Source organism: Hylobates moloch, unplaced genomic scaffold (genome assembly GCF_009828535.3).
Source record: "Hylobates moloch isolate HMO894 unplaced genomic scaffold, HMol_V3 SCAFFOLD_13, whole genome shotgun sequence".
Lineage (NCBI taxonomy): Eukaryota > Metazoa > Chordata > Mammalia > Primates > Hylobatidae > Hylobates > Hylobates moloch.
In genome coordinates, this window is record NW_026652288.1 from 103,166,770 (window position 1) to 103,194,689 (window position 27,920).

Genomic DNA, 27,920 nt, shown 5'->3' on the forward strand with positions numbered 1-27,920 from the left:
AGGATGCCCACTGTTCTGCTCAACATTGCAGGAGGTTTCAGCCAGTGCAGGAAGATATTTTAAAATAGGAAAATAAATCAATAATGGGTGTAAGATTTTCATGGGAAGAAGCAAATTGTCAGAATTATTACTAGACACAAGATAATTATGTAAAAATAAATTACATTCCTATATATTGGTAATAAAAATTAGAAAATACAACTTTTTTTGTTTTTTTCTTTAGAAAATATAACTTTTTAAAAAGATACCATCTACAATAGCAACAACAAATCAAAAAAGAGGAAGGATACTTAGGAATAAATCTAACAAAATCAGTGCAAGTTTTCTTTTTTTTATACTTTACGTTTTAGGGTACATGTGTACAACGTGCAGATTTGTTACATATGTATACATGTGCCATGTTGGTGTGCTGCACCCATCAACTCGTCATTTACATTAGGTATGTCTCCTAATGCTATTCCTCTCCCAGCCCCCAACCCCCTGACAGTCCCAGGTGTGTGATGTTTCCTGCCCTGTGTCCAAGTGTTCTCATTGTTCAATTCCCACCTATGAGTGAGAACACGCGGTGTTTGGGTTTCTGTTCTTATAGTGAACGTTTTTATAAAAAACATTCTAAAACATCACTGAAAGATTTAGAATGACGTAAATAAATGGGAAGATGAACAATGCTTACTGGCAAGAACACTAGGTATTGTAAAAAAACAGATTCTTCCCCAAATTAGTTTTAAATTTACTGCAATTTTTTTTTTTTTGAGATGGAGTCTCGCTCTATCGCCCAGGCTAGAGTGCAGTGGCACGATCTCCCGGGTTCAAGTGATTCTCCTGCCTCAGTGTCCCAAGTAGCTGGGATTACAGGCGCCCGCCTCCACACCCAGCTAATTTTTGTATTTTTAGTAGAGACGGGGCTTCACCATCTTGGCCAGGCTGGTCTCGAACTCCTGACCTTGTGATCCACCCACCTCAGCCTCCCAAAGTGCTGGGATTACAGGTGTGAGCTGTAATTTCTATTAAAATCCCAGCAGGGTTTTTCAATGGAGTTGACATACCGACCCTGAAATATTCATAGAATTGTAAAGAACCAAGAATAGAAGAAAAACAAGGTGGAGAGATGACCCTATACCAAGAATTATTAAAGCTCCAATAATGAAGACCATGAGTCTGGTATGGGATTAGACAAACAGACCAATGGAGAACCTGGAAACCAACTCCCACATCTGCAGAACCCAGAAACAAACGCCAGGATCCAGCTTTCCTGCTCCACATCCACCTGCTGGTGTTGGAGGATCCGTTGCTCTGGACTGTGAGCACAGAGCCCGGCCACACAGGGCTGAGGCCATCCGCAGGGGAAGACAGACTGATTGGAATGTGACCTCCAGTATGAGAAAGTTTCGACTTACCTTTATACACAGAGAAAAAAACCAACTCAAAGCTCTTCCTTAGAAATCATGATGCCAATAATAATTGCTTATCCTTTAGTAATAACAGCTAACATTCATTAACATGTATTGTCTGGAGGCCGCTGGGCTAAGTCATTATATGCTTTATTGCCTTTAATTCTCACAAAAACTCTACGAAGCAGGTACTGTGTTATCCTTTTTTAAGGTTCAGGAAACCAAGGCTTAGAGAATGTAAGCAGGTGTCTTACCCAAAGTCCCATGCAGTTAGTAAGTGGTAGAGCTGGGATTTGAATCCACAGTTGTCAACTCGCCAGCCCCTGTTTTAACCACTGCCTCTCACACGCACAGACATTCAATTAAAGCAACAAAGGTTTTACAGCTTTCAGTTGGAAGAACAAATGAGACTGTGACAGCAGCTGAACTAGAATCAAGCTTATCATTATATTCATGAATAGCAGTCACATGTTAGCTGCTCCATAAATGCTTGTAAAATGAGGTGGCAGAGTTCCAGGAAATGCAAATCAATCCAGTTTCAAAATGACACGTTGCATGGATGCAAAGCATGTGGAAACTCACAGGAGGCTCAGGAAACATGCTGGACATACACTGGGCACCTGGAGGGAAGGCGCTGTGTTTTCTTCCTCTCTCAGCCTCACAGAAGTCGCTTATCCTGAGAATGCTCATGCATGAATGGAGTCCAGTGCCCTCCCAAGTAGCCCATAGGTCAGAGAGACATGAAGTGAGAAAAATGGGGCAAGGGAAAAAATGGCGAGAGCTCTACTTCTCAAATAAAAGTTGATAAAGAGGGCCAGGTGTGGTGGCTTACGCCTGTAATCCCAGCACTTTGGGAGGCCAAGGCGGGCAGATCACTTGTGGCCAGGAGTTCCAGACCAGGAGTTTGAGATCAGCCAGGCCAATATGGCGAAGCCCCGTCTCTACTTTAAAAAGTACAAAAATTAGCCGGGTGTAGTGGCACAGGCCTCTAATCCCAGCTACTCAGAAAGCTGAGGCATGAGAATCACTTGAACCCGGGAGGCGGAGGCTGCAGTGAACCGAGACGGCCCACTGCACTGCAGCCTGGGCGACAGAGCTAGACTGTCAAAAAAAGAAAAAACAAAAATTAGAGCGACAGCCTATCCTTTCCCTCCAGGAAAAGCCATCATCACTTGGATGGCATGTGTTCCTTTATCCACGCATTGATTTCACAAACATTTACCGGCTTACTCTGTGCAGGAGACAGGCCCCGGCCTGGAGTTGTCCCCTTACTCAGTAGACACTGAAGAGGCCCCTCTCTCCACCAGACGCCACGCCAGGCACAGCGGGGCAAGGATGGGCCCAACACAATCCAGCGCCCCCGGCAGTGTCAGCGTACACCCGGGTGGGAGCTGGGGGAAGGCAGGCAACCACAGTTCACAAATGTAAACCTTAGTTTCCAGGAGCGGGCGGGGGACAGAGAGAGGAGGGGTTGCGGGTCTGTGAGAATGAAGAGCAACAGAGCGGAGAAGGGGAGGAGGAGGGAGGGGAAGGCGTGGCAGTCAGAGAGAAGAGGAAGAAGAGAGGAGGAGTGGGGAGGGGAGGGAGAGCAAGACAGCCCCGGGTCTGGATTCCCCTCCGAACCACATCTGGTCAGGTTCTAAGTAATTAGAAGATTTTCCCATTGACTTAACCAAGAGCTCTCTCTCTGATTAATTTTCGAAAGAGTTGGCCAATTTTAATCATAGCAAACACGATGATCACGGTGATCGCGGCCTGAACAGCTAAAAGCAGAAAATAAAACCCCCAGAACGGGCTACGATCTTGACCTTTGCCCGTGGTCACCGACTGGGCCCACACCCAGGGTTCTGAGCTGTTGGGAGCCAAGGCTGGACGGACAGGGGCTTCCGAGGAGCTGTCCGCAGCGGGGTGGGGAGGCGGGCCCCGGGGGCCCGGGCACTCCGCGTCACCCCCCGGCAGGGCCCAGAGCTGCAGGCCGGCGTGCACCCCAGGGCCTGCGCACCGTGGGGGCTCTTCCCGGCCCACGAGGCCTGGGTGCTGCCGCAGCCACCCCAGGAAGGGCCCCAGGCCACAGTCGCAGCGCCAAGGGTTGTGCCCCAACAGGACCTCCGTCAGCCGGGGCAGAGCCCCAAACACGTCGCCAGGCAGGGTCTCCAGCTGGTTGTGGTCGAGCTGGACGCTCTCCAGGCTGCTGAGATTGCGGAAGAGCGCGCGGGGCAGGGCGCGCAGCCTGTTGCGGCGCAGGGACACCTGGCGCAGCTTGCCGAGGCCGTGCAGCAAGCCGTCTGGGAGGGCGGTCAGGCCGTTGGAGTGCAGGGCGAGCACCTGGAGCTCGCCCAGGCCCTGGAAGGCGCCCTGCGGGAGCGCGCTCAGCCGCGGGCTCAGAGTCACCCCTAAGGACCGCAGGCGGCTCAGGTTGCGGAAGGCGGCGGCGGGCAGGGTGCGCAGCTGGGTGCGGTTCAGCCACAGCTCCTGCAGGCCCCCCATCTCCCCGAAGAGCACCCCCGGGAGCTCTGCCAGCGGGTTCTCGAACAGAGTCAACAGAGTCAAATTGTGCGAATGAAGAAAGAGCGCAGAGGGGAGAAACGCAAGGTGGTTTCTCGAAAGCGTCAAAGAACTCAGGTTTGGGAGCCGGTCGAAGGCCCCGGGTGCGATGGAACGGATGTGATTTCGGTGGAGCTGCAGCTCCGTCAGGGCGCCCAGGCTGTTCAACAGCCCCGAATCCAGAGACACAAGCCGGTTCGAGTGGAGCAGAAGTCTCTCAAGCTTAGCCTGTGCTCCAAGCAACCCCTTGGGCAGGTGGGTCAGGTTGTTTCCCGATAAATCCAACAACTTCAGGTTCCCCAGATTCGTAAAGAGCCTGGCAGGAAGGAAATCGAGCTGATTCTGGTTCAGAGCGAGCTCCTGCAGGTTAACCAGTTTCTGAAACATGTTTTGGTCAATGCCCCTTAGCGCGTTGTAGTCCAAAAACAACTGCTCCAGGAGCACCATCTTATCCAGCAGCGCACGTGGAAGATGCGTGATTTTGTTGCGCGACAGCCTGAGGGTTTTCAGTTTTATCAGGTCATCGAAGGTGCCGGGGGCAACGGCGGAAATGTGGCTGTCGGAGATCATGAGGCGCTGCAGGACGGTCATGCCACTGAAGCTGTGGTTCTGCAAGACGCCGCGGCCCATTCCGAAGAGCAGGATGTGCGTGAGGTTGGTGGGCAGGCCCAGCGCGGAGATGCGCGCCACGTCGGCCCCCGAGCACTGCGCGGCGTCCCGAAAGACACACTTGCAGGCTGGCGGACAGGGGAAGGGCTGGGCGCGCAGAAGCCCGAGCACCGCGCACAACAGAGTCCTCCTCAGCATGTCTGAAAAACCAACCGTGGGAGTGTGGTCAATACACAGGAGCGTTCGCGCCCGTGCTGAACCCTGGGATCCTGCGCTTTGTGCAGAGGCACAATCCTTTCGCCAGAATTCTCACTCCCTCTTTTCTTAGGACTACAGATTTCCCTACGTGGTGAAAAGACATTCATTCTACACTGCGTGGTCTCATTCTTTTGCTTTATTGATTTTCCACTCTCAGTTTAAAACATTGAGATTAAAGGGTTTTTAAGCTACCGAATAGCCAATACTTTAAAATCCTTACATAGAGAATTAAAATAATCATTCTCACATTCAAGCTCACAGACATCACACAGCAATGTCCATTGTGAAAACGGCTCTGCTCTTGACTTTATAACTTACCCTGCATTGGCTATAACCAACAGTCAAGAAGGGAACAGCAAAGTCTGCAGCCACCACCATCTGATTCTTTCGCTCACAATCATGCTATTTCTACAGTACCAAGTTACTCTATTAAAACAAAGGACACCCCCAAAACAGCGAACACCTTCAATCAACAGCCAACAAAAGCATATAATAATACCTATCACTTTACACCATGCATTGTTCTCAGCGTTTTATTTATACTATATGCATTTAATCCTTACAATAACCTTAGGAGGTAAGTATATTATCCCTGATTCAAGGATGAAGGCACAAAGGCACAGAAAGTTTCAATAGTATAACTAGGGTCACATAGAATTTGAGGGTAGTATTTCTGACTTAGCCATAAACGTAAAGAACTGCTATTTCTAAGATGCTTAACTAAAGGTAATACCCATGGCACTGAATTTTCTGTGAAATGCACACCATACTACTAATCTGCCAAAACAATGTTTCCTAAGCGAAATTTTACATAAAATGCTTCTTGTGCAATTGTACTTCTCATGCACACACAGACTAAAGAGCCCTCTAATTTCCTATACTAATGTTTAAAATATTTGGCCTTACCTGAAATGGTTCTGCACTCCAAAGCAACTGAAAGACTTAGAGCTCTGCATGTGATTCGACACTTTCCAAAGGAAGAGGGTGGTGTGCTTGCATCCTGAGGATAAAGACTTTACCAGAATAGGTCAGGAAAGGACCCTACCTCAGAGCCCATGTTCTGGTTTTTCATGACAAATATCTTCAAACTGAGAGACCATATATAACCTGATTCCTACTGTCAAAGCCAAGAGCAGCGGGGAGAGTTTTTCCATAAATGGCACAATATAACTCTGTGATGCCAGGGAAGTTTAGTGATACAGCTGGATCATTGCAGTAGCCACACCCCTAGATGGCCACACTTCCCCTGGGTCTTCCTTTTCATGCCACATGGCCCTAATTTTCCACCTAGGTTTTTTTTTTTTTTTTTTTTGTATGTGTTGTTTTTCTTTCTCTGCTTAGCAATAAAGCTAAGAACATTCTCAAATGCTCCATTTTTTTTTCCTTTTGGGACTAATAAGGCTAAGAACATCTTTGAACATGTTCAATAATGGCATTGCTAGGTTGCAGGGTGCTTGCTCACTTGTTCTTTTTTTTGGTGGGGGAGGGGGACTCTGTTGCCCAGGCTGGGGTGCAGTGGTGCGATCTCGGCTCACTGCAACCTCCGGTTCCCGGGTTCAAGCAATTCTCCTGCCTCAGCCTCCCAAGTAGCTGGGATTACAGGCACACACCATCATGCCCGGCTAATTTTTTGTATTTTAGTAGAGACGGGGTTTCACATTGTTGCCCAGGCTGGTCTTGCAACTCCTGAGCTCAGGCAATCCGCCCGCCTCAGCCTCCCAAACTGCTGGGATTACAGGCGTGAGCCACCATGCCCGGCTGCTCCCATGTTCAGTTTAACTCGGGAAGGTCAAACTGCTCTCCAAACTGGTTGTATTGGTCTACAATGACACCTACCATTTATGAGCGTTCCTGTGCTTCCTCTCTGTCCACACTTGGTACCTCCTAATTTTTGCCATTTCTATGAAAGGTATCTCAGCATGGTTTTAACTTTTCCTTTCCCTGTTTAATGATGAACTTGAACAGCTTTTCACATAAAGGCCCACTTGCACTTCATTTGAGAAAGTTGGGTTTCCTTTTGCCCATTTGTCTATAGGCAAAACATGTCTATGTGTCTTTTGAGCACTCTGATAATGCTGTCTGCATTAAGACTTCTATCTTTCAAGACACCATAAAAAAGGGAAAAGATAAACCACAAACTAAAGATATTTGTAACACCTATAGCTGACAAAGGCTTAATATCAGAATATATAAAGAATGTCTACATCATGGGATCCGATCACCCTTTGATGTAGCCTAATGCAGTCAGAGCTCAGTAAAGGCTGGGTTGACTCAAATTACCTCCGAAGTCCTGCAGTCCTGGACCACAGGGAAGAGCCACTGCCTCTGCCAGGTATCGCGGGAGGTCTTTCAGTTCTGATCAAGGAACGCAACTCCAGAGCCCAGAACTGCTACACTGATGACCTGGTAAGTCCATCATGCACAGGCACATAAAGTGAAAGCCTCCCCACCCCCTTGCCCATGAAAATGCCAGGGAGCCAACATGACAGACTGGGAAGGCGAGCTGTGAAACAGTGTAAGATGCCTATGCCTCAAATTCTTGTGACCCTTCTTTAGCCTATTTCCCCAGGAAAACCTCCAGTCAGAATGGCCTCTACGTTTTGTTCCTTAGGAAGACACTCTGATTGTCCAGGAAGGGAAAAGTAGGTATGGAAGTTGCAGAGAGTGGGGGAACACTTAGTCCATCCACTGAGCAAGTTGATGAGGTAATGAGAAGTATTTGGAGCAAGGAAGTTGACAGCTCCAGTGCTTCAAGTCTCAAGATTCTGTATCCATTACCAGGTCAGAAGTCTGCTGTAAAACAGTTACCTGGCTTGAGGGGCTTGGCTATTCAAAAGCAGGTCCGCCTGGGTGAGATAAGCCTTTTTATTCTGAGGGAGACTCGGTGGGCAGGGCACAGCAGGGAGCAAGCACACCCCAACTTGGACCACGGACAGTCTCACTCAAGCCCCTAGGACTCCCTGTCCCTTGGCAGTGATACAGGGGAAGGAGAGACATGCAGAGCTGTGCCCACACCCGCAGGCTGTGGGGACAGGATCATACATGCCGCACAAACCATAGAGACTGTTAAGAACTTGAGCTAACCCCCCGAATTCATCACACCACAGCCAGCCACATATTCCCTAGCAGAGGCTCCATGTCTCCTGGAGCTGGGCTCCATGGAAACAACTCCCACCCACACACAAAGGTCCTGTCTTCTCTAGGATTTCTACAACCATTTTCTCTCTCCATGGTATTAGCTTTTGGTTTGATTCTCCCAACTATTAATAGGTTATAAGTCCCTACTCTTCTATTTCACCATTTCCCTCAGACCTCCTCGCATTTAACATTTGGCTCTACACTGCATCTGACTGAGGGATTTCCCCAGGATGCTCACACACACAGGGTATGGGACGCGGAATGTTGTTCTTATTTCCTTCAAAATCCAGTTTTTTTAAAAAAAAAAAAAAAAAGGAAATGGGGAAGTATTATTAGGCAGGAAAATAAATCCACAAAGGGCAGTATTCATGTCACTAAAAAGCAAACAAATGGAGACACAGAAAAAAAAGTATTCATTCATTAAAATTTTTATTTTGAATAGCTTCAACCAAAAAAGGTTTCATAAGATTATTTACAATGCTGAATGTACAATTATGAATGTATGCCTTTTTGACAAGAGGGTACCATTCTTGAGCAGCAATACAATTTTAAAAATATAAAGATGCAGTATCATTTCTGATATAAAGTTACTTAAAAAAATCCAAGGTCTTAGGGAATTCACAAATCATAACTAGAAGTAACTTTTATTAATTTAATGTACACATAATTACCAAATTTTAATACATTAAAAATGTGTAAATGCCCACAGACTGTACAAAAATTAACACCCCATTTTGTTAAAAGTTCCCAACCACCTCCCACCATAAATATACAAAAACCTATTTTTAGATATGTCAAAATTGCATGCATGAATATTTTCTAAAGCTTGAATTTTGCTTTTCACTGGATGTTATCTATAGCTGTTTTTGTAACAGACTACATAAACATTGATATATTATTTACCATGCCTTTGAAACTGTGCAGGACTTTCATAAACATGGGGAACAAAATAAATAGAGTAAAAACTGCAACAGTTTTGTTTAGATGCAAGTGGAATTTGGAAAGCTTTCGAATTTAAGGATTATAAAACTACTATAAAAGTATTTATTTTGTTGTTGGCTTAGCCACTTTTATTCAAGCATTATTTGCAGCATTGCTTTACAGCAGTTGGTGCTAGAAGATACAAAACTTATAGTTACCACTATTTATACTCGAGGGAGAAAAAAACTTTAAACAACCCTGAGGGAGACACACATTAAAAATCTTGTTATTTATTTAAAAAGTTAAAAAGTTACATATCATTATTTAACAATTACTTTCCCAGACATTTCTGTCCTTTAAGTATGTGCATAAATAAAATTTAAATCAGCAATATTCATCTTAATACATCAAAATAATATATGTACAGATTTTAAAATTTAGGTCTGTATAAACTCAAATAATTTAATGTGAAACTCAGAATCAAAATTACTATGTAATGGTGACCTACGAGAGAAGACTCAGTCTACCCATGGCACTGAGTAGAACCCACACCTGGCTTCACAGGCATCCTTCAAATAACATTCTCAACGTGAATAACCCACCTTGTCTATATTCAAATCTAACTTCCTACAAATGCTTTTCCATCCACCTAAACACCTCATTCCTTTGAAAACAATATGGACAGATGAGATATAAAACCCTTATTAACTCTAAATGTTAAAAAAGTGGGGGGGGGTGTCAAAAATAGCTCTTTATGATCATGCTCTTAAAGATGTTAAATACAATCTGATAACTGAATTTTTAAGCTGCTACTTAGCAATTACTTTCATTATATGCTTCAATACTTAACCAAAGAATAAAATGCACAATTGTGGAAATCACTGAAGAATAACAGGAGCATATTTGAAATGAATATGGAAATTATAAAATGATCCAGAGAATAGGTAACTATAGAAAATAGTGCTATTCACAGCCCAAGAGGTCTAAGATGCATAGCTTCATAGAATCATTCATGGAACAACTGTTATCATCTAATGTGTATTAACAGCATACTATACATTTGATGGAAAACTTTGATTATATTTTTGCAGGAATCATCAGTGGCAATAGCAGTAACAGTGATCCTGAGTGTAATTTCTATTTTTCTATAGTTACCAAACATCATCCAGGTCTTTGCAGCATAAAGAGTGAGAACCATTTGGTCCTAAAATTCTAGGTAAAATTTGGTAAATTTGTAAATATATGTTGGGAAAAGAATGATCAGCTAGAAGTAGAAAGCACAAGCAAGCATGTTACTGGCTCTGGAAGAACAGAGAACAATGTCACACTGTTTTAATAGTTTAGCGTCCGTTTTATAGCACGATCAGTTTTCTGTGTTGCGGTAACTGTGGGCATTGCCAGACTGCTGGATCCACCTAGAAAAGGCGTTTTTTAAAAGATACCTTAATTTTGGCAAGAATTTAAATGTTAATCAGGCCAAACAGAAAGGTGAAAAATGTTTCTCCACATCTCTTTTGGCTCAATGAATGTCAATTTTTTAACTTTATTTCCTCAATTTCTTTTCTCCCAGAAATTTCCGCATCAAATATGCTCATCTGTAACAATCCAATTCAAAATAGACATGTTCTGACCTCTGGCGCCACCTAATGGCGTAAAACAAACTCATCAAATTCATATTGCTTTGAAAAAACGGCAGCCATTCAAATCCAATATTTTTTAAGCCTCATTATTGATAAGACAGAGACATACATCAAACCTCAAAAAATTTTATGAGGTAAAATTCTAACTTAAGAAAACTATTATCCTATGTCTTTAGGTAATTGAAAACACAGAAGAAATTTTTAAAAAAACATTTAAAGTAACACAAAGCCTCACAGAAACAAATGTGAAGAAACGTTAAAAGAGGAATCTACATCTACTGCCAAAAGAAATGAATCTTATTTCCTAGTGAAAAAGCTTCTACAACATTTAACAGAAGCAAATTAGACTACTGACACCACACATAGCACAGGAGCCATTTAAGAGCTTTGAGAGGCATCTCAAGAAGGCAGTGAAGCACCTTGCTGATTAGAAAAATAAAACCCAGGCAGTTTGTACAGAAAATATAAAATCAGAAATGGAGATTACCTGAGTTGTTCTATAAGCAACACCATAAACACTCATTCCTAACTCCAGACCATCACAGGGAATTGGCATATGTTTATATAGAATTCTTTGGAAGAAATATTGGAATCAAATGAACACAGGCTTTCAGTATATTTTCACTGGAGGCTAATTAACACTCATTTTCTTTTTATCAATCACAAATTTAGAGCCTGTATATAAACACAGACTTTTCTAACAAGGGGGTTGTGAGCATAAATGTGAAGACGTAAACTGGTCTCAAAAACTAATGTTGAAAAACCTACCAAACACCAAACTTCTCCTGTACCCAATATAAAGAATATCACTGAGAGTAACAATCAAGACAATTCTGGAAATGTATGTAATATTTGGGTTACTGAATGAAGATACAGGACTTTATGGATTGATTGTTAATTTAACTGTTAGGACGGTATCTTTTTCTGTTTTGATTTTAAGGAAGAGCAGAGCTCTCAAATAAGTTACTATATCAGAAGGGACATAAACTGAAATAGTGCCGTTCTGACACACAGGATCAGAAACTCTTAAAATCACATATTCCTGAATACTGCTATCAGCAATACCACTGAGACTGATTCACTGCTATGTTATGGTGATGATTTGACATGATCCATTCTCCTTAACTAAAGCTTTAGCTTCTGTGGTTGTCTGAGGTTTTGGTGGCCATTCTGGATCAACCAAGAGCTCCTGCGCCAGATACATGTACTTTGCCTTTGGTATCTTCTTTCCACAGCCCAGGGCCCAGGGTAAGCAGCATTTTCCCCACCGATCCACTGACTCCTAAGAAAATAAGAAAAACAACAACAACAACAACAACAACAAAACACCCCAGTTGATTAAAGGCTTGTTGTTTTCAACAGGTTTGTTAAAGCACACATTAGCAGAGAAAAATAAGAGGAAATGACTTCTGAGCACAACAAATGGGGGAAAAAAAAATGCATGTTAAAAAAAGGCAGCTTTGGCCGGGCGTGGTGGCTCATGTCCGAAATCCCAGCATTTTGGAAGGTTGAGGTGGGAGGATTGCTTGAGCCCAGGAGTTCGAGACCAGCCTGGGCAACACAACGAAACATGTGTTCTTTTGTTTTATTTTGTAAAGGCAGCTTTCAATTATTTAGGAACTGATTATTCTTTAGATTTTTTGGGGGGGATAACCAATGTTTACTTCATTTAGTTTTATATACCTATACTCTTGTGTACTAACACATTTTAAATAACTTGCAGATATGGATTCTTTACCACAGAATATCTAATGTATTAAGAAGAACTTTAAGCCATTCAGAAAGAGAAAACATTTTTAATATTTAATTTGAAAATCTTCACATTCTGTCCCAAACTATCTTTCGGTACTATTGCTCCTGGCAACTTAGCCGCATGATCATTTTTGGAAGAAAGCCGTGTACAAGTATCCTTGTTACTGTTAATATCATCTCTCAAAACATGAAGTAAATATCGTTTGGTCAAAATTAGGGCTTCAATCATGTTTAATGTCAATTACGTCTTTTAAAACCTCATCCTTACTAATATAAAAAACAATACTGTTTCATAATGATGGTTTCCGTTGGCGCTCCACGACTGGAAAGGGCTATAAAACAAGTACTATTGCTTAGTATTATTTCATTGCAAAAAGCTCTGCTGTCACTGAAATCCTTCTATCAATCCTGATGTTTTTAGTGAATGTGGCCATAGATAAATGATCCTTGGAGAACAAGAAAGCAGAGTCCCTGGTTAATGCATAGAAATGTAAACTCAAAAGAGGGCTAAAAAGGGCCCTCAGAATTTGTCTCAATTGAACTTTGAAATAAATATAAATGACTATACCGGGACTCGTAGCAGTTATATTTACCTCTAAAAACAGCCACTTCATAATGATTTCGGCTGTTGCTTCTCCAAAATGAAATTTAAATTCCAGATCACTTTGTTTTGCCAATCAACATATAACCCAGGCTACAACGAGCTCGAAATGAAGTAATATCACAAAGTAGAGTAGAACATAACTGAGATATATAGTCTAATGTTACCCAAAATGCCTCATGATTTTAAAAAGGCAAGTTAGCTATAGATGTATTTTGAAACATGTTTCTAACTTGGCCAATGGAGAAGAGCAAAAATACTTTAAAATTAAAGCTCTTAAAGCTTTTTCATAGTTCACTTGATAGCTCCTTCTCATCCAACTTTAACAACCATCAGGAACCTACTACTCTTCCCCTCTCCTCCCTGACCCCGCTGAGAGCATGGTAAACAGTGACTCACCGCTCTCAATGTTAAAGGTCTGCTAGCTTAAGTTTGTCAACAAAACACAACCAGTGCACTGCTACCAAGAATTTAAAGGCAAAAACGGTGGACAAAAGTAAGCTACATGGCATTCTGGGGTGGGGGCAGGGAAAGTCTGAAGATTACTTGCCTAGTAACCTTTTCACTGTCATAACTAAAGAGAGTTACATTAGTATCACCTTAAAAAAAAAAAGTCCACAGGAAAATATTTAGCATTAAGGTACAGAAGTCACTATGTATAGGATTCTTCAGGTGATCCAATATAACAGATAATGCCTTTCCAGTACAGGCACACAACAAACGGAGTATTTCATCTGAGATGACAGTTTACTACTTGGATCTTACTTTTTTCCCAAGGTGTCATATGTCAACCTAATTGTGGGAAAAAAAATCATTGCTCCTAAATCAATTCGAAAGCTGTCACTTTTTTTTTGAGATGGAGTCTTGCTCTATCGCCAGGCTAGAGTGCAGTGGCGCGATCTAAGCTCACTGCAACCACTGTCTCCCGGGTTCAAGTGATTCTCCTGCCTCAGCCTCCCATGTAGCTGGGATTACAGGCATGCGCCACTACGCTCAGCTAATTTCTTGTACTTTAGTAGAGACGGGGTTTCACCATGTTGGCCAAGATGGTCTTGATCTCCTGACCTCATGATCTGCCTGCCTCGGCCTCCCAAAGTGCTGGTGGGATTACAGGCATGAGCCACCGCGCCCGGCCGAAAGCTGTCACTTTTAAGTAGCACTGTTAGATTAGCACAGGAAATAAACTAAGGTTGACTGTTGACTTTTTTAGAAAAAAGCAGAAACATAATAGGACTTGTCTGTCCAAAGAGTCTGCCAGGTTGAAGGGCAATGCGTAGCAAGCTGAGTTAAGGAAAGCCAAACACATACATATCTCAATTCATTGTTCCCTACTTGTGGAAAGTAAGTCAACCAACAAAATTAAAACGAATTTAATTGCAAATAGAACAACAACTGAATAGGATTCTTTTTACGCACTGAAAAAATATCCTCACAACCCTATTAGAAACAATGTACACCTGTCACAATTTTTAAAAAGTCATGAGGAACACTAAGGATCCCCCTACTGTACCATAATTGAAAACATTTTGTTCCTGTACCCTTACCTCCCCCAAGTATCATACACAAAAGTACACTATATGCAAGAATAGGTACACAAACATACCACACACATTCTCAAACACAATATAATTCACTGGAAGAGAAAATAAAAGGTGCTACAGGCATGCTGGAATGAGAAGTCAGCCAGCGGGGAGATGATGATGGTGAAGGGAGAAAGGCAAGTACCGTGTAACACAAAGGCCATGAAACAGGGCATCGGGGGCATAGAATGAGCACGTGGGTCTCTCCAAAACATCTACGGCACAAGTCCCTAAAGCAGAACACAGTAGCCACAGCAACTGGATCTTTCAGTTTGTTTCTGAAAGGAATGCTTCAGTGACCAAATTTATCCCCTCAGAGAAGGAAAGAGCCTACCATGCATAGTTTAGCAGAGAAACTAAAAAGAACTTTCAAAAATGTCAAGTTTACGCTTAGCAATGTCTTTAGGAAATGTTTTCATGGGCAGTATATAAAATAGAATGCCATGCTTGAAGGAAAAAATGTGATAATGGCGCTGTGGTTTTCGTAAGTCTTCTTCCATACCAATTCTGAATATAAAACAAATACAGAAAATCGGAATTAACACTCCGTCTATATAAGCTCAAATAATATTCTAAGTGGCATAAAGACTACCACTACACCATAAAAACTACTTTTTTGGATTTTTCACCAAATAAGAAAACATAAATTGGGCACAAATCCTCAGGCATGATCAAATTACAGGTAGTATGATTTTAGTTCCACTACTAAGTGCCCTCAGTTTACCAGACACAAGGTAGGCACAAATGCTTCTAAAGAGAAGATATGACACAGATCTCCTCCAACAGGGGTAAAGCTTTATAGAAAACCACAGATGATGGGGGTCTCCGCTGAAGATTCCCATTCAGTAGGCCAAGGGTGCAGTTCAAAGCATTTCTGATGAATAATCTTGCTTGAAAATCACTGACATAAAGAATTTTTTTTTTTTTTGGTCAGAGAGTAAGTATTAACACCTGGGGCTGCCAACTGTGACAACCAAAAATGTCTCCAGACACTGCCAAATGTCCCCTGGGGAAATCACTTCTGCTTGAGAACCACGGCCTTATGGTAATATGATTAACTAATGACTGGCTCTTGAAGAGCCACAAACATGAACAGTGAAGCAACACTACACACAGTAGCAGAGAATGAAAGTATGTCACTTCGTGCTGGGAGGTTATAAGAACTCTCTTTCCTAAAGCCAGTAAGTTTTTAAAAAATACACCTTAATCATGACCATAGAAAAGGAAGACTTAAATTCTTGTCTATTTGATGATTCTCAGAATCAGTTGACACACAGGGTGTGCTGGGGCCCACCTGCTGTGGACTACTCTCTACCTTCACTCTCCCATGAACACTTCAGAGGTAGAAACGCAAACTCTTAAAATTAGAAGGGCAGGCCGAGTGTGGTGGCTCACGTCTGTAATCCCAGCACTTTGGGAGGCCAAGGCAGGCAGATGGCTTGAGCCCAGGAGTTTGAGACCAGCCTGGGCAACATGGCAAAACCTCCTCTCTGCAAAAAAAAAAAAAAAAAAAAAAATTGCTGGGCCTGGGATGGCATGCACCTGTAGTTCCATCTACCCAGCAACATGGTGAAACCCTATCTCTACAAAACAAACAAACAAAAATTGCCGGGCATGGTGGCATGCACCTGTAATGCCAGCTACCCGGGAGGCTGAGGTGGGAGGATCATCTGAGCCTAGGAGCTCAAGGCTACAGTGAGCCATGATCACGCCACTGCACTCCAGCCTGGGTGACAGAGTGAGACCCTGGTCTCACAAAAAGAGAAGGGCAGATATTTCTTCATAATATTTAGAAAACAGAGACAAATAAGAGAATTTTCTGTCATTTAATTTTGGTTGAAAAGCAAGGAGAGTCTTCCAATCCAAATATTTTTAAGGGGACTTATAATACCTACTTTCAACTAAACCAGGGTTACTCCCCTTCAAAACATGCAATTTCTTGTTCAGATCAATAGTCAGAGATCTCTTGGGAGCATATGAAAAATCTAAATGTTTTCCTAGGCCTAGGAATACAATACAAATATTTCACATGAGAGTTGATGATATAAGCCAAAGATAACCTTTTGAAGTAATGCAGTGAGGTAACTATATATACGGGGGTGGGAGGGTTGGGGTGTTGGGGTGTATGTAAGAGTGTGTGTGTGTGTGTGTGTGTGTGTGCCTACACAGATGAGATTTTGCTAAAGGACTTGAGCCCCTTGTACAACCCTAGTCATACCCACTACTAGGGACAACTGGTATTACACTGCTTTCAGGGAAAAAAAAAAAATTGAGGCTGACTGCATTCCATCATTATTCACCATAAAGCATTAGAAAACGGAAATGGTACTCTGCAGGCCCTCTTAGAAAGCAAGCCTGTGGCATTACACCAGGACATCAGGCCTGCTGGATTACCAAAATAAAGCTCAGGAAGTTACCACGTAGGTAAAAGTTGGCTAAAACTAAGTGGGTAACCCAACCCAAAAATGCCAGGGAGTCCTCTTCAACTCCACCAGCTTCATGTGGCTCAAGGCTGAGTGAAAGACTCAGAGCTCCTATCTGTAAAGCACATCACCCATCTCTAAAGAAAAATGGGTAAGGCAATGAAGGGGTGAGATTTTATCAAATTCTCTATGCCTAAAAAGCTGCCTCAAAGAGCTCTGATTCATGGCATGGGTTTAAAAAATAAGTCCAATCTGTATCTGTATCAAGAGCTATACTTTAACATCCTAACACTAGGAAATGGGTTTTATTCTTGTGTCTCTTCTCTCTTTACCACAGAACTTGTGATACCTTTCAAATGATAGGCTATTTAACAGACCCAAAAAGTCAAATGTCCTAAACCATGGTTTGTATGAAAAAAGGCACATCATCTTCTGAATGGTAAGGTATGTAACGCAGGAGAAAGCCAAAAAGCCACTCCAAATTAAGGGACAGTAACTGACAAGAAATCAGAAATAATTCTTCAAAATTTTGGCCTTTGGACTCTGATCCAAGAAGAAACAATTTTCACTGCAAACTTTCTTTATATAAATCTCATTTAGCTTCTAGGGGGACTCATGAAAAACAAAAACATAAAATTTATAGTAGATTGAAATGGAAAAATTAACTCTCACCTTTGAGGACAAGACTTTTACACGAATAGATCAGGATTGGAATGGAAGGGAGACTTACGAAATTTCTGATCTTGAAAAGCCTCTAACAAATGTTGGCCATGAATTTTCTAGGACTTCTTATAAGAAATGAAATGCCAAGCACAGAGAAAAAGGCTGAAGGAACACGTAATAGAACAAGAACACGCTAGAGAATAACACATAACAGAACAAGAACACGCTAGAGAATACAGGGTACACAAGCAGAGAGCCTAGAGAGACAGGAAGAATCAACAGGAAGTGCTGAGTTCCAACCTGCGGTGGCTGTGTGGTGCTGAACCGATACTCTCCTTGTTTGTCTCGATTGAACACAACTTTCCAAAGGACCATGTCAAGGAAGAAGTTCTGAGAGATATTCCAGTGAGTTAAGAATTAATAATGACTAAGTCATTTTTTTATTAATGTGCACCTTTTTAAAAAATCACACATGCTGCATAATTGATGAAAAACATATTTTGATTTCATATATGGAATTTCAGTTAATACTGCCAAAGGATCAAGAATTATAGGACCTTTGTAACAAATATAAATCATCATAAAATTCTTGATAAAATGAAACTTCTAAATTTTCCATGAAATATGGCTTTTGTATAAATAGGTCTTTCCCATATTAAAATAATGCTTATGTAATTTGAAGTCTTTCTTCACAATGGTTATTTTCATTGAATATCTAGTATTAATTCTATATCCGTATCTATAGATATATAATTTCATCAGCATCCAACATAAACCATTCTTTAGGTAGTAAGAATAAGTAACATTTCTGTGAAAAGATGAACTTACGCTGTAGAAAAAGAAACATTTTAAGAATATAGTATCTTACACGTGCTTCCTAGCACCCATAAAATAGAAAAAAAATCACATTTCACTGGGCAACTTCAAAAGGTCAGTACCATAATATCCATGCTGCCCATCATATCCCAAATTTAAATACCAAGTCATCTTTTAGGGAGTAATTGAAATTAAGCATAATTTCTAAGACCAGAGCTATTATCACTAAAATATATGGATATATATTTCTCAAAAAAATTACCTTTATTTTAATCCAAAAGCCTGTGCTATGAAACTCTTCACTTAAAAATCACAACTGTATCTCTCTCTTCCATTTTTATAGTTACTGTAAGAGTCAATTATGATAGTAGTTCTGAGAGCAGACAAAAGCTTATTAACAAGCCACCAATGAGAACTTGTTACCTCCTTTTAGAGACGCTAACCTAAAGGCAATCCTAACAGGAGGGTAACTACACAATATACAATGAATCAAAGGGTACTTAAGACCTGTAGAGATCACTCAAAAGCAAATACCAAGGAGGATGCTCCAGTAATCAATGCTGAAATTAGGTAAGTTCATAACGATTATTATTTTATACTTTCATTAAACTCTCTTGCTATTAATATTCACTATGTTTCCTGGAGAATGGCCCTCTCCCTTCCCTCCTCCCTTAAATGGGAGATTTTACTGTACATCACAAAACACAGGTGGCACATGCCAACTCTGATTTCACAATCACTGGTTCATCAGTTTCATGGGCCACCGAGGCCCCAAACTTCTCTCCTTTCTACTCGTCATTAATTTTTATTATCATATTGCTTATTTTCTCCTATCTGTGTGAGTGCAATTAAGTCACCTCCCTTAATATGACCACTATCAATTCATGGAAAAGTTCACAAGAGAAGGCTAAATGAATTTGCCTAAGATGAAACTGAGACTCTGTGGCTTTCCATTATATTACCTGTCCTCTTCTCCCATTTACCATTAAATCACCCAAGAATTCCATAGCAACATGGTAGCCATTTGACTATGGAAGTGCTTACCTCCACTGTGAGAGACACAAAGGCATTGATAAGAACAATGATGAGCATAGTTACACGCCACTGATATGGTACACACACTATCTGTAATGCAAAAACATTTTAAAGTTAAAATTGTTGTATGTAGTCAATATCATAGCACTGTATCATAATTTCTAAATTTATTGAATTCCTATGATGTACCAAACACCTTCATATACATTATCTACTTAATCCTCAACAATGCCCCAGGGTATATATTATATTCACTTTCAGATGATAAAACTCAAAGTTTAAGTAACTCAAGGTTAAAGAAAATATTAAGTGACTGAGGTTAGAGTCAAATCTTGTTCACTCAGATTCAAAAGCCCATGCTCTACTAGATCGTGAATGTCTAACAGTTTCTATTTTTAAAATAAAAACCCATCTTTAAATAATGAGGTACCAGCCGGGCACAGTGGCTCAGGCCTGTGATCCCAACATCTTGGGAGGCAGAGGCGGGCAGATTACTTGAGGCTAGGAGTTTGAGCCTAGCCTGGGCAACATGGCAAAACCTCGTCTCTACTAAAAATACAAAAATTAGCCAGGCGAGGTGGTTGTGTGCTTATAATCCCAGCTACTCAAAACGCTGAGGCACGAGAATCACTTGAGCCTGGGAAGCAGAGGCTGCAGTGAGCCGAGATCCTGCCACTGTACTCCAGCGTGGGTGACAGAAGACCCCGCCTTAAAAAAAAAAGAGGTACCAATCTAATAATGAAGTACTGGTCAAAACTCAATTATAAAGACAAATTCATAAAAGAACTATACAGATGAAGTTCAGAAAAAACAATCTAAGTGTTCACTTTAAAATCTGATTAATTTCTAAGGCCTAAAAAAATGGGATAGTAGTAAAGACAGAAAGAGGTTTAGAATAAGAAAACTGAAAGAATCTAACAAATGGCTGGCTACGGAAAGAGGAAGAAAAGGCACGGATAGACACACACGCATGTACACACGCATGCACTCTTCTGACTTGAATAAATAGTAGTACCAAGACACAGAGAAGAAATAGGGTTGAAGGAGAACATGATGAACTTAGTTCTTAAAATGTTGAAATTGAGGGATCTGTTGGGTGGAACACCCAAGTAATAGTCAATATATCAGTGTATTTGCAGGTCTAAAGCTTAGTAGTGAGTTAAGCTCAGGGTATAAAGGTTGGGAGCCTTTAACATACAGATGGTAATTACAGGTGAAGCCATGACTCTAAGGAACATCACCAGAATGTACTGAGTGACCAGAGGGATAAGAACAGAAACGTAAGGAACTCTAACATTTAAGGAATGGGCAGAGGGAGTGGAGCCAAAGTGGAAGATGAGACTGAAGTCATAGAGGTAAGAAAAGGCCAGAAGACAGCAAAGCATCACAAAATTTCAGAAGAGAGTATCTTAAGAATGATGACAAGGCTAACTCATCAAATACCACTGGGGAGTCAAGGAAGACTGGAAAAAAATAAATTAAGGAGAAAAGTCCATTGGACTTAACCAGTAAGAGGCTAACGGCCTTGCTAAGGGCAATTTCAGTAGATTGGCAGGGGAAGATGCCAGACTAGTTGACGAATGTGTGGGAGGTGAGCTGAATGTGGTACTATTTCAAGAAAAAGTTGGTCGTGAAACAGAAGACATGTGCAGCAGGAGAGAAATATAATGCATTTTGTTTTCTCCTTTTACTGTAAGTGCTTATCTAAACCCCTCAATGAAATAGCAGGGAAACAGACATATACTGCTGCTAAGACTACAACCTGGAATATCTTCAAAGTTCAGTAATGCAGAATTTATGAAAATTAAATTTATAGATACCCTCAGACCAAGCAATTCCACTTTTGCATATTTAGCCTATAAATATATATTTGTCTGCAACTGAAGTGTGCAAGGATTTACAATATGACATTGTTTCTTTTTTTTTGAGACGGAGTCTCGCTCTGTCGCCCAGGCTGGAGTGCAGTGGCGTGATCTTGGCTCACTGCAAGCTCTGCCTCCCGGGTTCACGCCATTCTCCTTACAATAGCACATTGTTTCTAATAGCAAAACACTGGAACCAACCTAAATATCCAGCAAAACAGGACTAAACAAATTACGAAAAAGTCCATACAATGGAATACTCATTTCACAAACTTTGTAAGTTTAAGTTATATAACTTTAAGATCAAACCTGTCTGTAACACACAAGAAAAGAAAATTAAATCTTATCTCATTCATGCAGAGGCAAAAATCCAAAACAAAATCATAGCAACCTAAATCCAAATTTCAAAGAGTGTGCATCATGACCAAACTGAATTTATTCTAGAAATGCAAAGTTAGTTCAATATTTGAATACTGATCAGCTATAATTCATCACATTGTTCAGGGAGAAAAACTGTGTGACCATTTCAATAGCTGCAGAAAACGCATTAGATTGGCTGGGCACGGTGGCTCACACCTACACTCTCAGCACTTTGGGAGGCCACGGTGGGTGATTGCGAGGTCAGGAGTTCAATACCAGTCTGGCCAGATGGTGAAACCCCATCTCTACTAAGAATACAAAAAATTAGCCAGGCATGGTGGCACACACCTGTAATCCCAGCTACTTGGGAGGCTGAGGCAAGAGAATTGCTTGAACCCGGGAGGTGGAGGTTGCAGTGAGCCAAGATCATGCCACTGCACTCCAGCCTGGGTGACAGAGCGAGACTCCATCTCAAAAAAAAAAGCACTAGATAAAAATTTAAAACCATTTATGTTAACAACACTGTACAACCAAGGAAGCTTCCTTAACCTGCTAAAGACTATATACTAGAAACATACAGCGAACAGTATATCTAATGGTGAACTATTAGGAACACTTCCTTTAGAGACAAGAGTAAGACAAGGATATCACTATCACTATAACCAATACATTAAGACATGAAAAATACAGAGAAAGCACATAAGGACTGTGAAATGTCAGAAACAAACTGCTGAGGAGTCAAGTAAGTAATTACAGCTTGTAATTACTTATATATGATGCCTTTCTAAACAGAAAATCCTAGACAATCTAAAATGTGTCTGAATAAAGTCTGATAAGGCTTCTGGGAACAAGATGAATATCTAAAACAACTGTATTGAGTTCAACAACATAAAAAATTAGAAAATGTCATTTTAATTATAATTTATCAAGGGATCAAAAACTGTATTACTCCAAGAATCTAACAAAAAATGTGCAAAAACCATTAGGGAGAAAACTATCTGACTTACTGAAAGACATTAGGGCAAAAAGACAGAAACAGAAAAAGATACTGTTTGTGGGAAGGAAAACTAATCAATTCACCCTCAAAATTTATTGATCAACTCTGTGTAATTCTAATAGCTCCCAGAGAGCTTTTCCTGGTATTTGACAAACTAAACTTAAAAGTTAAGAAGAAACATTTGGCTGGGCACAGTGGCTCACCAAGGCGGGGAGATCACCTGAGGTCAAGAGTTCGAGACAAGCCTGGCCAACATGGTGAAACCCCGTCTCTACTAAAAATACAAAAAATCAGAGCCAGGCGTCGTGGCAGGTGCCAGCTACTTGGGAGGCTGAGGCAAGAGAATCGCTTGAATCTGAGAGACGAAGGTTGCAGTGGGCTGCACTCCAGCCTGGGTACCAGAGCCAGATTCTGTCACACACACAAACACAAAAAAAAAAAAAAAAGGAGGAAGAAGGAAAGCCCAAGCACAGCCGAAAAGGTCATGATGAACAACAATGTGAGATGGGGTCGTAGGAGTCCTACCCAACTATGTATCAAGATTTCTTATAAAGTCATGGTAACATGGACAATATAGTACTGGCACAAATAAAGAGAACTAAAGAACAAAATATGGAGTCCCTAAAACATTATTAGTCATATATATGGAAAACTGTGGCCAGGCACCATGGCTCATGCCTGTAATCTTAACACTTTCGGAGGCTGAGGCAGGAGGATCACTTGAGCCCAGGAGTTGGGGCTCAGACTGGGCAACACAGTGAAACCCCATTACAAACCCCATTTATAATTTTTATTGCAAAAAATTTTAAAATTTGCTGGGTGTGGTGGTGCACAACTGTGGTTCCAGCTACTCAGGAGGCTGTGGTGGGAGGACCACTTGAGTCCAGGAGGTCGAGGCCACAGTGAGCTGAGATCATAACACTGCACCGTAGCGTGGGTGATGGACAGATGGAAGGAAGGAAGGAAGGGGAGGGGAGGGGAGGGACAGAGGGAGGGAGGGAGGGAGGAAGGGAGGAAGGGAGGAAGGAAGGAAGGAAGGAAGGAAGGAAGGAAGGAAGGAAGGAAGGAAGGAAGGAAACTGATATAAGACATATCACTGGCCGGGCGCGGTGGCTCACGCTTGTAATCCCAGCACTTTGGGAGGCCGAGGCGGGCGGATCACGAGGTTAGGAGATCAAGACCACGGTGAAACCCCGTCTCTACTAAAAATACAAAAAAAAATTAGCCAGGCGTGGTGGCGGGTGCCTGTAGTCCCAGCTACTCGGAGAGGCTGAGGCAGGAGAATGGCGTGAACCCAGGAGGTGGAGCTTGAAGTGAGCTGAGATCGCACCACTGCACTCAAATTCAATAAGCAATTTTGAAAAAAGGGTATTGTAGAAAAAAAAGAAAAAGAATTTGATCCTTTCAAAAGTATACATAAATTTAAAATGTGAGAGTATCTTTATAACTTTGAGATGGACAAGTCTGCCAAACTGAGACACAAGGAACAAATAAATTAATAAATTTGCCTTGTCAGATTATAAATTTGTTTTTTAAAAAGAGATATTATAAACAAAGTAAAAAGACAAGCCACAAACTGGGAGAAGGTATTTATCACTATACAGTCAAATATAATACATTAAGAACTCTGAAAACTAAAAAAAAGGCAACATCCTAGTAGAAAAAATTGGCCAAAGGCATGAATAGGCAGTTCACAGAGAAAATAAAAATGGCCATTAAACATATGAAAAAACGCTCAACTCCATTAGTAAAGTTAATTAGCAAAGTAAAACCATCACGATATAACATTTTACACCCACTGGACAAGACCAAGTGTCGGCAATGATGTGAAACAACAGGACGTCAAACACTGATGGATGATTGATACAATCACTTTGGAAAACAACTTGGCAAATGGTAGCTGAAGAGTACATGCTCATCATGGTACCAGAATACACCAGAGGAAACTTTTGTCCCTAGTGGTTTGCCAAGGGTAGTAGTGAAGGAGTATATTACCACTGGAAGTGTTTGGAATGCCCAGCACATGGCAACATTTAAAAAGCAGATGGACTTCTACTGGGCTTGATTAGTCTGCAAATTCTCTACAGCATCACACCACTCTCTCACTGCTTGTACCTGGGATAAACCACTCCTACTCCACTCTTTCATACACTATTACTTATCCCCATACACCGAAAGACATGTAAAAATATGCTCATAGCAGCAATATGTTCAGTAATTATTTACCAACAGAGGATGGAGAAATGAATTTAATATATTCCTACGATTGTATACTATACAGCAGTGAAAATAAAATACCTGTATCAACAATGTTGATGGGAGAATGCAAGTCACAGAAAAAAGGGAACAAGATAACATTTTCATCAAGTTCCAGAGCACACAAAACTATCTTTTATGACTGCAAACATATATGGTAAGTATATAATGAAAACAGGGAATGACAGGGAAAATCATCAAAACAGGTACATAAGAGTCCCTTATTGATTGGCAATGATACCTTTTTTGGTTTTGTCACTGACTTCTGCTCAGGTAATGTTCATATTTTAGGTTGGATGATACACTCAGGGTGTTATCTCTTTACTATTTTTTAATTATGGTTAACAACTTAAATATGTGTGCATATTCTTTTGTATGAAAAACAAGTATTTCATTGCTCAGAAAGTTTTTAATGAAAAGAATTGAAGAACTAAATGGCCAAAAAACAAAAGGGAGCATGTGTAGACTACTCAAGAAGTAGACTGGTAGAGAAGAGAGGAGTAACAGGTATCAGGATCAACGTTTTTTTGTTTTTAAAGATCAAGGGCTATTTAATTTGTTTGCAGGCAAATGAAAACGGAACCAGAAGCAGAGATTAAACAGGTATAGCTAAGAAAAGCTGTTATTTTCATTAGGTTCTTTATTCTTTGTAGAGTATCTTTGGGTTAATACAACAGCATCTTAGAATACATAAAAAGAAGAGATCCTGGAAAAAAAGAAATGTATACAGGTTAGTCTTTTTCCCCAAACAAATGATGTGCTTAAGTCTTACCTGAAGAACCTGGTCAACAGAGGCAACTGGATACAACATGATGAATAATATAAAAATATATAAAAAAATCACAGAAAAAACAAAAAAATCTGGAAAAGAAAGTAAAAGTAAAACAGGTAAATTAGGAAATTCCTTTATATAAAAAGGCATCCAATAACAACTGGTATACTGTCATTTCTAAATTTGGTTTTGAATACTTTCACTTCAGTTGATGAAATAAAGTATGTGCTCTGTTATTTCCTGGAGTATGAGACATTGTTCAGGGCACCCAAAAGATTCACATACACGATGTGATGTTATATTTAAACTCCATTAGCTTTAACCGTAAAAGTACTTCAGAAAATAATCAGCACTTAAAAAAATAAGACTCAGACCTTCACAGACATTTGTATGTCACCCAAATGGATAGCTACTTTGTAAGATAATAAAGCCAATGTATAATGCACAAATAAGAGACTAAACTATGTGTGGCAAAATAAGATTATCATTTAAACTATGTATTCAATGACAATTACTATTGATTGTAAAAATGCTGAATAACACTTATTTTCAGTATTGGGTATGTCTTAATCCTAAATAGAGGCATTCTAACCTAAATGTAAATGTATTTCTAGTAAGTGAATCCCATTTTTTCACTGATTTACACTGTGAAAATGTTTTCACAGAAAATCTTAGCCAAAAGCCAGGAGACTGAGTTGATGTGTTTTTCAAAGTGGGCTGACCTTACGGCTTGCTATGGGAGCTGGGAATGGCAAATCCACCCAGCAGTACTTTGTCTCCCTTTCCTAACTCAAAAACCACACTGCTTGCTCAAGGCCACTTTCCTAAGTGTGTGCATCTACACATATACACACATGTATATAAGCATATACTTGTATAATAATGAGCCATAAAAGTGGCTCCGAAATTTTCTAATTATATTGATAGCCCAAACTTTTTTCCCCTTTTCCTTTGATCTGCACATTTATTTACAACTTCCTATTTGAACTCCACTTCAAACTCAAACTTTACTAAGACCACATACAAAAACTTTATCATGAAGCTTCCAGACTGGGTAAAGAAGTTACTGTCCTTTTTACTGACTGTAAATGAAGGGTCTCAGTGCCATTTTTAAACGTGGAAGTTATTTGTAAATATAAACTTTGTTAATATCAATTCAAAACTACAGGTAAATATCATTCTACAGAAACTATACTATATATTTATCATTTATGTTTATATATACCAGTGTGTAGGGGTATATATATATATAGTTTTAGTAGCTTAGGCTGTAACTTACACTAACACTTATACCAAAAGTAGAGACACATTTTTTACTATGAGCTACTGACCAAAAGGATTAAAAAAAAAAAACGTGGAGCTGGGCACGGTGGCTCACGCCTGTAATCCCAGCACTTTGGGAGGCCGAGGCAGATGGATCACGAGGTCAGGATAACGAGACCATCCTGGCTAACATGGTGAAACCCCATCTCTACTAAAAACACAAAAAATTAGCCAGGCGTGGTGGCGGGCGCCTGTAGTCCCAGCTTCTCGGGACGCTGAGGCAGGAAAATGGTGTGAGCACAGGAGGTGGAGCTGGCAGTGAACAGAGATCACGCCACTGCACTCTAGCCTGGGCGACAGAGCGAGACTCCATCTCAAAAAAAAAAAAAAAAAAAAAAACAGTGGGACTCATATTGGGTAAAAAGCAATTCTACTAAATTGTAAATAGGAATGTGACATCCCGTTTCACAAATGCAGCAACTAAAGTATCATATAAGTTCTATGGTCATTTAAGTAGTTATGGTCAGATAAGGAAAAAGTGTTTGGAAAGTGGTGGTTGGAAGTATATAAAAACAGAAAAGAAAAAAGACAAAATCAGAAAAAGGACAAAAAGCAATGGTCAGAACATAAATGGCAGAGAGAAACACAGAGACTAAAAAAGAAATTCAATGAAGTAATAACCCATATTGCATGTTTTTCAAATCTGATTGCATTTTTCAAACCACAGCAAAAAGATTTGCGACCTGGTTCTTGACATGTGTGTCATTCACACACAAAAAAATTTACTCAAGCACAGAAGCTTCTTTACATCTACCTAAACAATGTTTGTTTCTCAAATTTTCATGTCTCTCCCAGAGCCACCTCTTGGATCCCACCTCTAAAAATCTGCCAAGATTTCCATGTGAAAGAGAAAATAAGTAACTGAATCTATCTTTGTTTAGCCTGGAGGAAAAAAAAAAAGGTGACAGGGGAGAGAAGGATGGCTGGCAGACATACAACCACACCAAATTTTAAAATCAATAAGGATTTCAACCAAGAA

The 27,920-nt window shown here is 40.7% G+C and overlaps 2 protein-coding genes across 8 annotated transcripts in view; both read right to left on the minus strand.

Moving 5' to 3' along the window:
* Positions 1 to 1,281: 1,281 nt before the first annotated feature.
* Positions 1,282 to 5,737, minus strand: GP5 (glycoprotein V platelet). Its single transcript, XM_032171924.2, has 2 exons — positions 5,709 to 5,737; positions 1,282 to 4,744 (listed from the first exon to the last, which is right to left on the minus strand). The coding sequence occupies exon 2, from the start codon at positions 4,740 to 4,742 to the stop codon at positions 3,060 to 3,062; it is 1,683 nt and encodes a 560-aa protein (XP_032027815.1). The 5' UTR covers positions 4,743 to 4,744; positions 5,709 to 5,737; the 3' UTR covers positions 1,282 to 3,059.
* A 2,615-nt stretch (positions 5,738 to 8,352) lies between these two features.
* Positions 8,353 to 27,920, minus strand: part of ATP13A3 (ATPase 13A3) — an 84,879-nt gene continuing 65,311 nt past the window's right edge. For 3 of the 7 annotated variants that reach the window (XM_032171922.2, XM_058426382.1, XM_058426385.1), the window contains 4 exons: positions 25,619 to 25,707; positions 19,381 to 19,461; positions 17,821 to 17,910; positions 9,715 to 11,783 (listed from right to left, as the gene is read on the minus strand). In XM_032171922.2, the coding sequence (XP_032027813.1) occupies positions 11,586 to 11,783; positions 17,821 to 17,910; positions 19,381 to 19,461; positions 25,619 to 25,707 (458 nt within the window). In that variant the 3' untranslated portion in view covers positions 9,715 to 11,585. Of the gene's footprint in view, positions 11,784 to 17,820; positions 17,911 to 19,380; positions 19,462 to 25,618; positions 25,708 to 27,920 lie in introns of all 7 variants that reach the window. The other 4 variants (XM_032171923.1, XM_032171921.1, XM_058426384.1 and 1 more) reach the window with 3 other exon arrangements.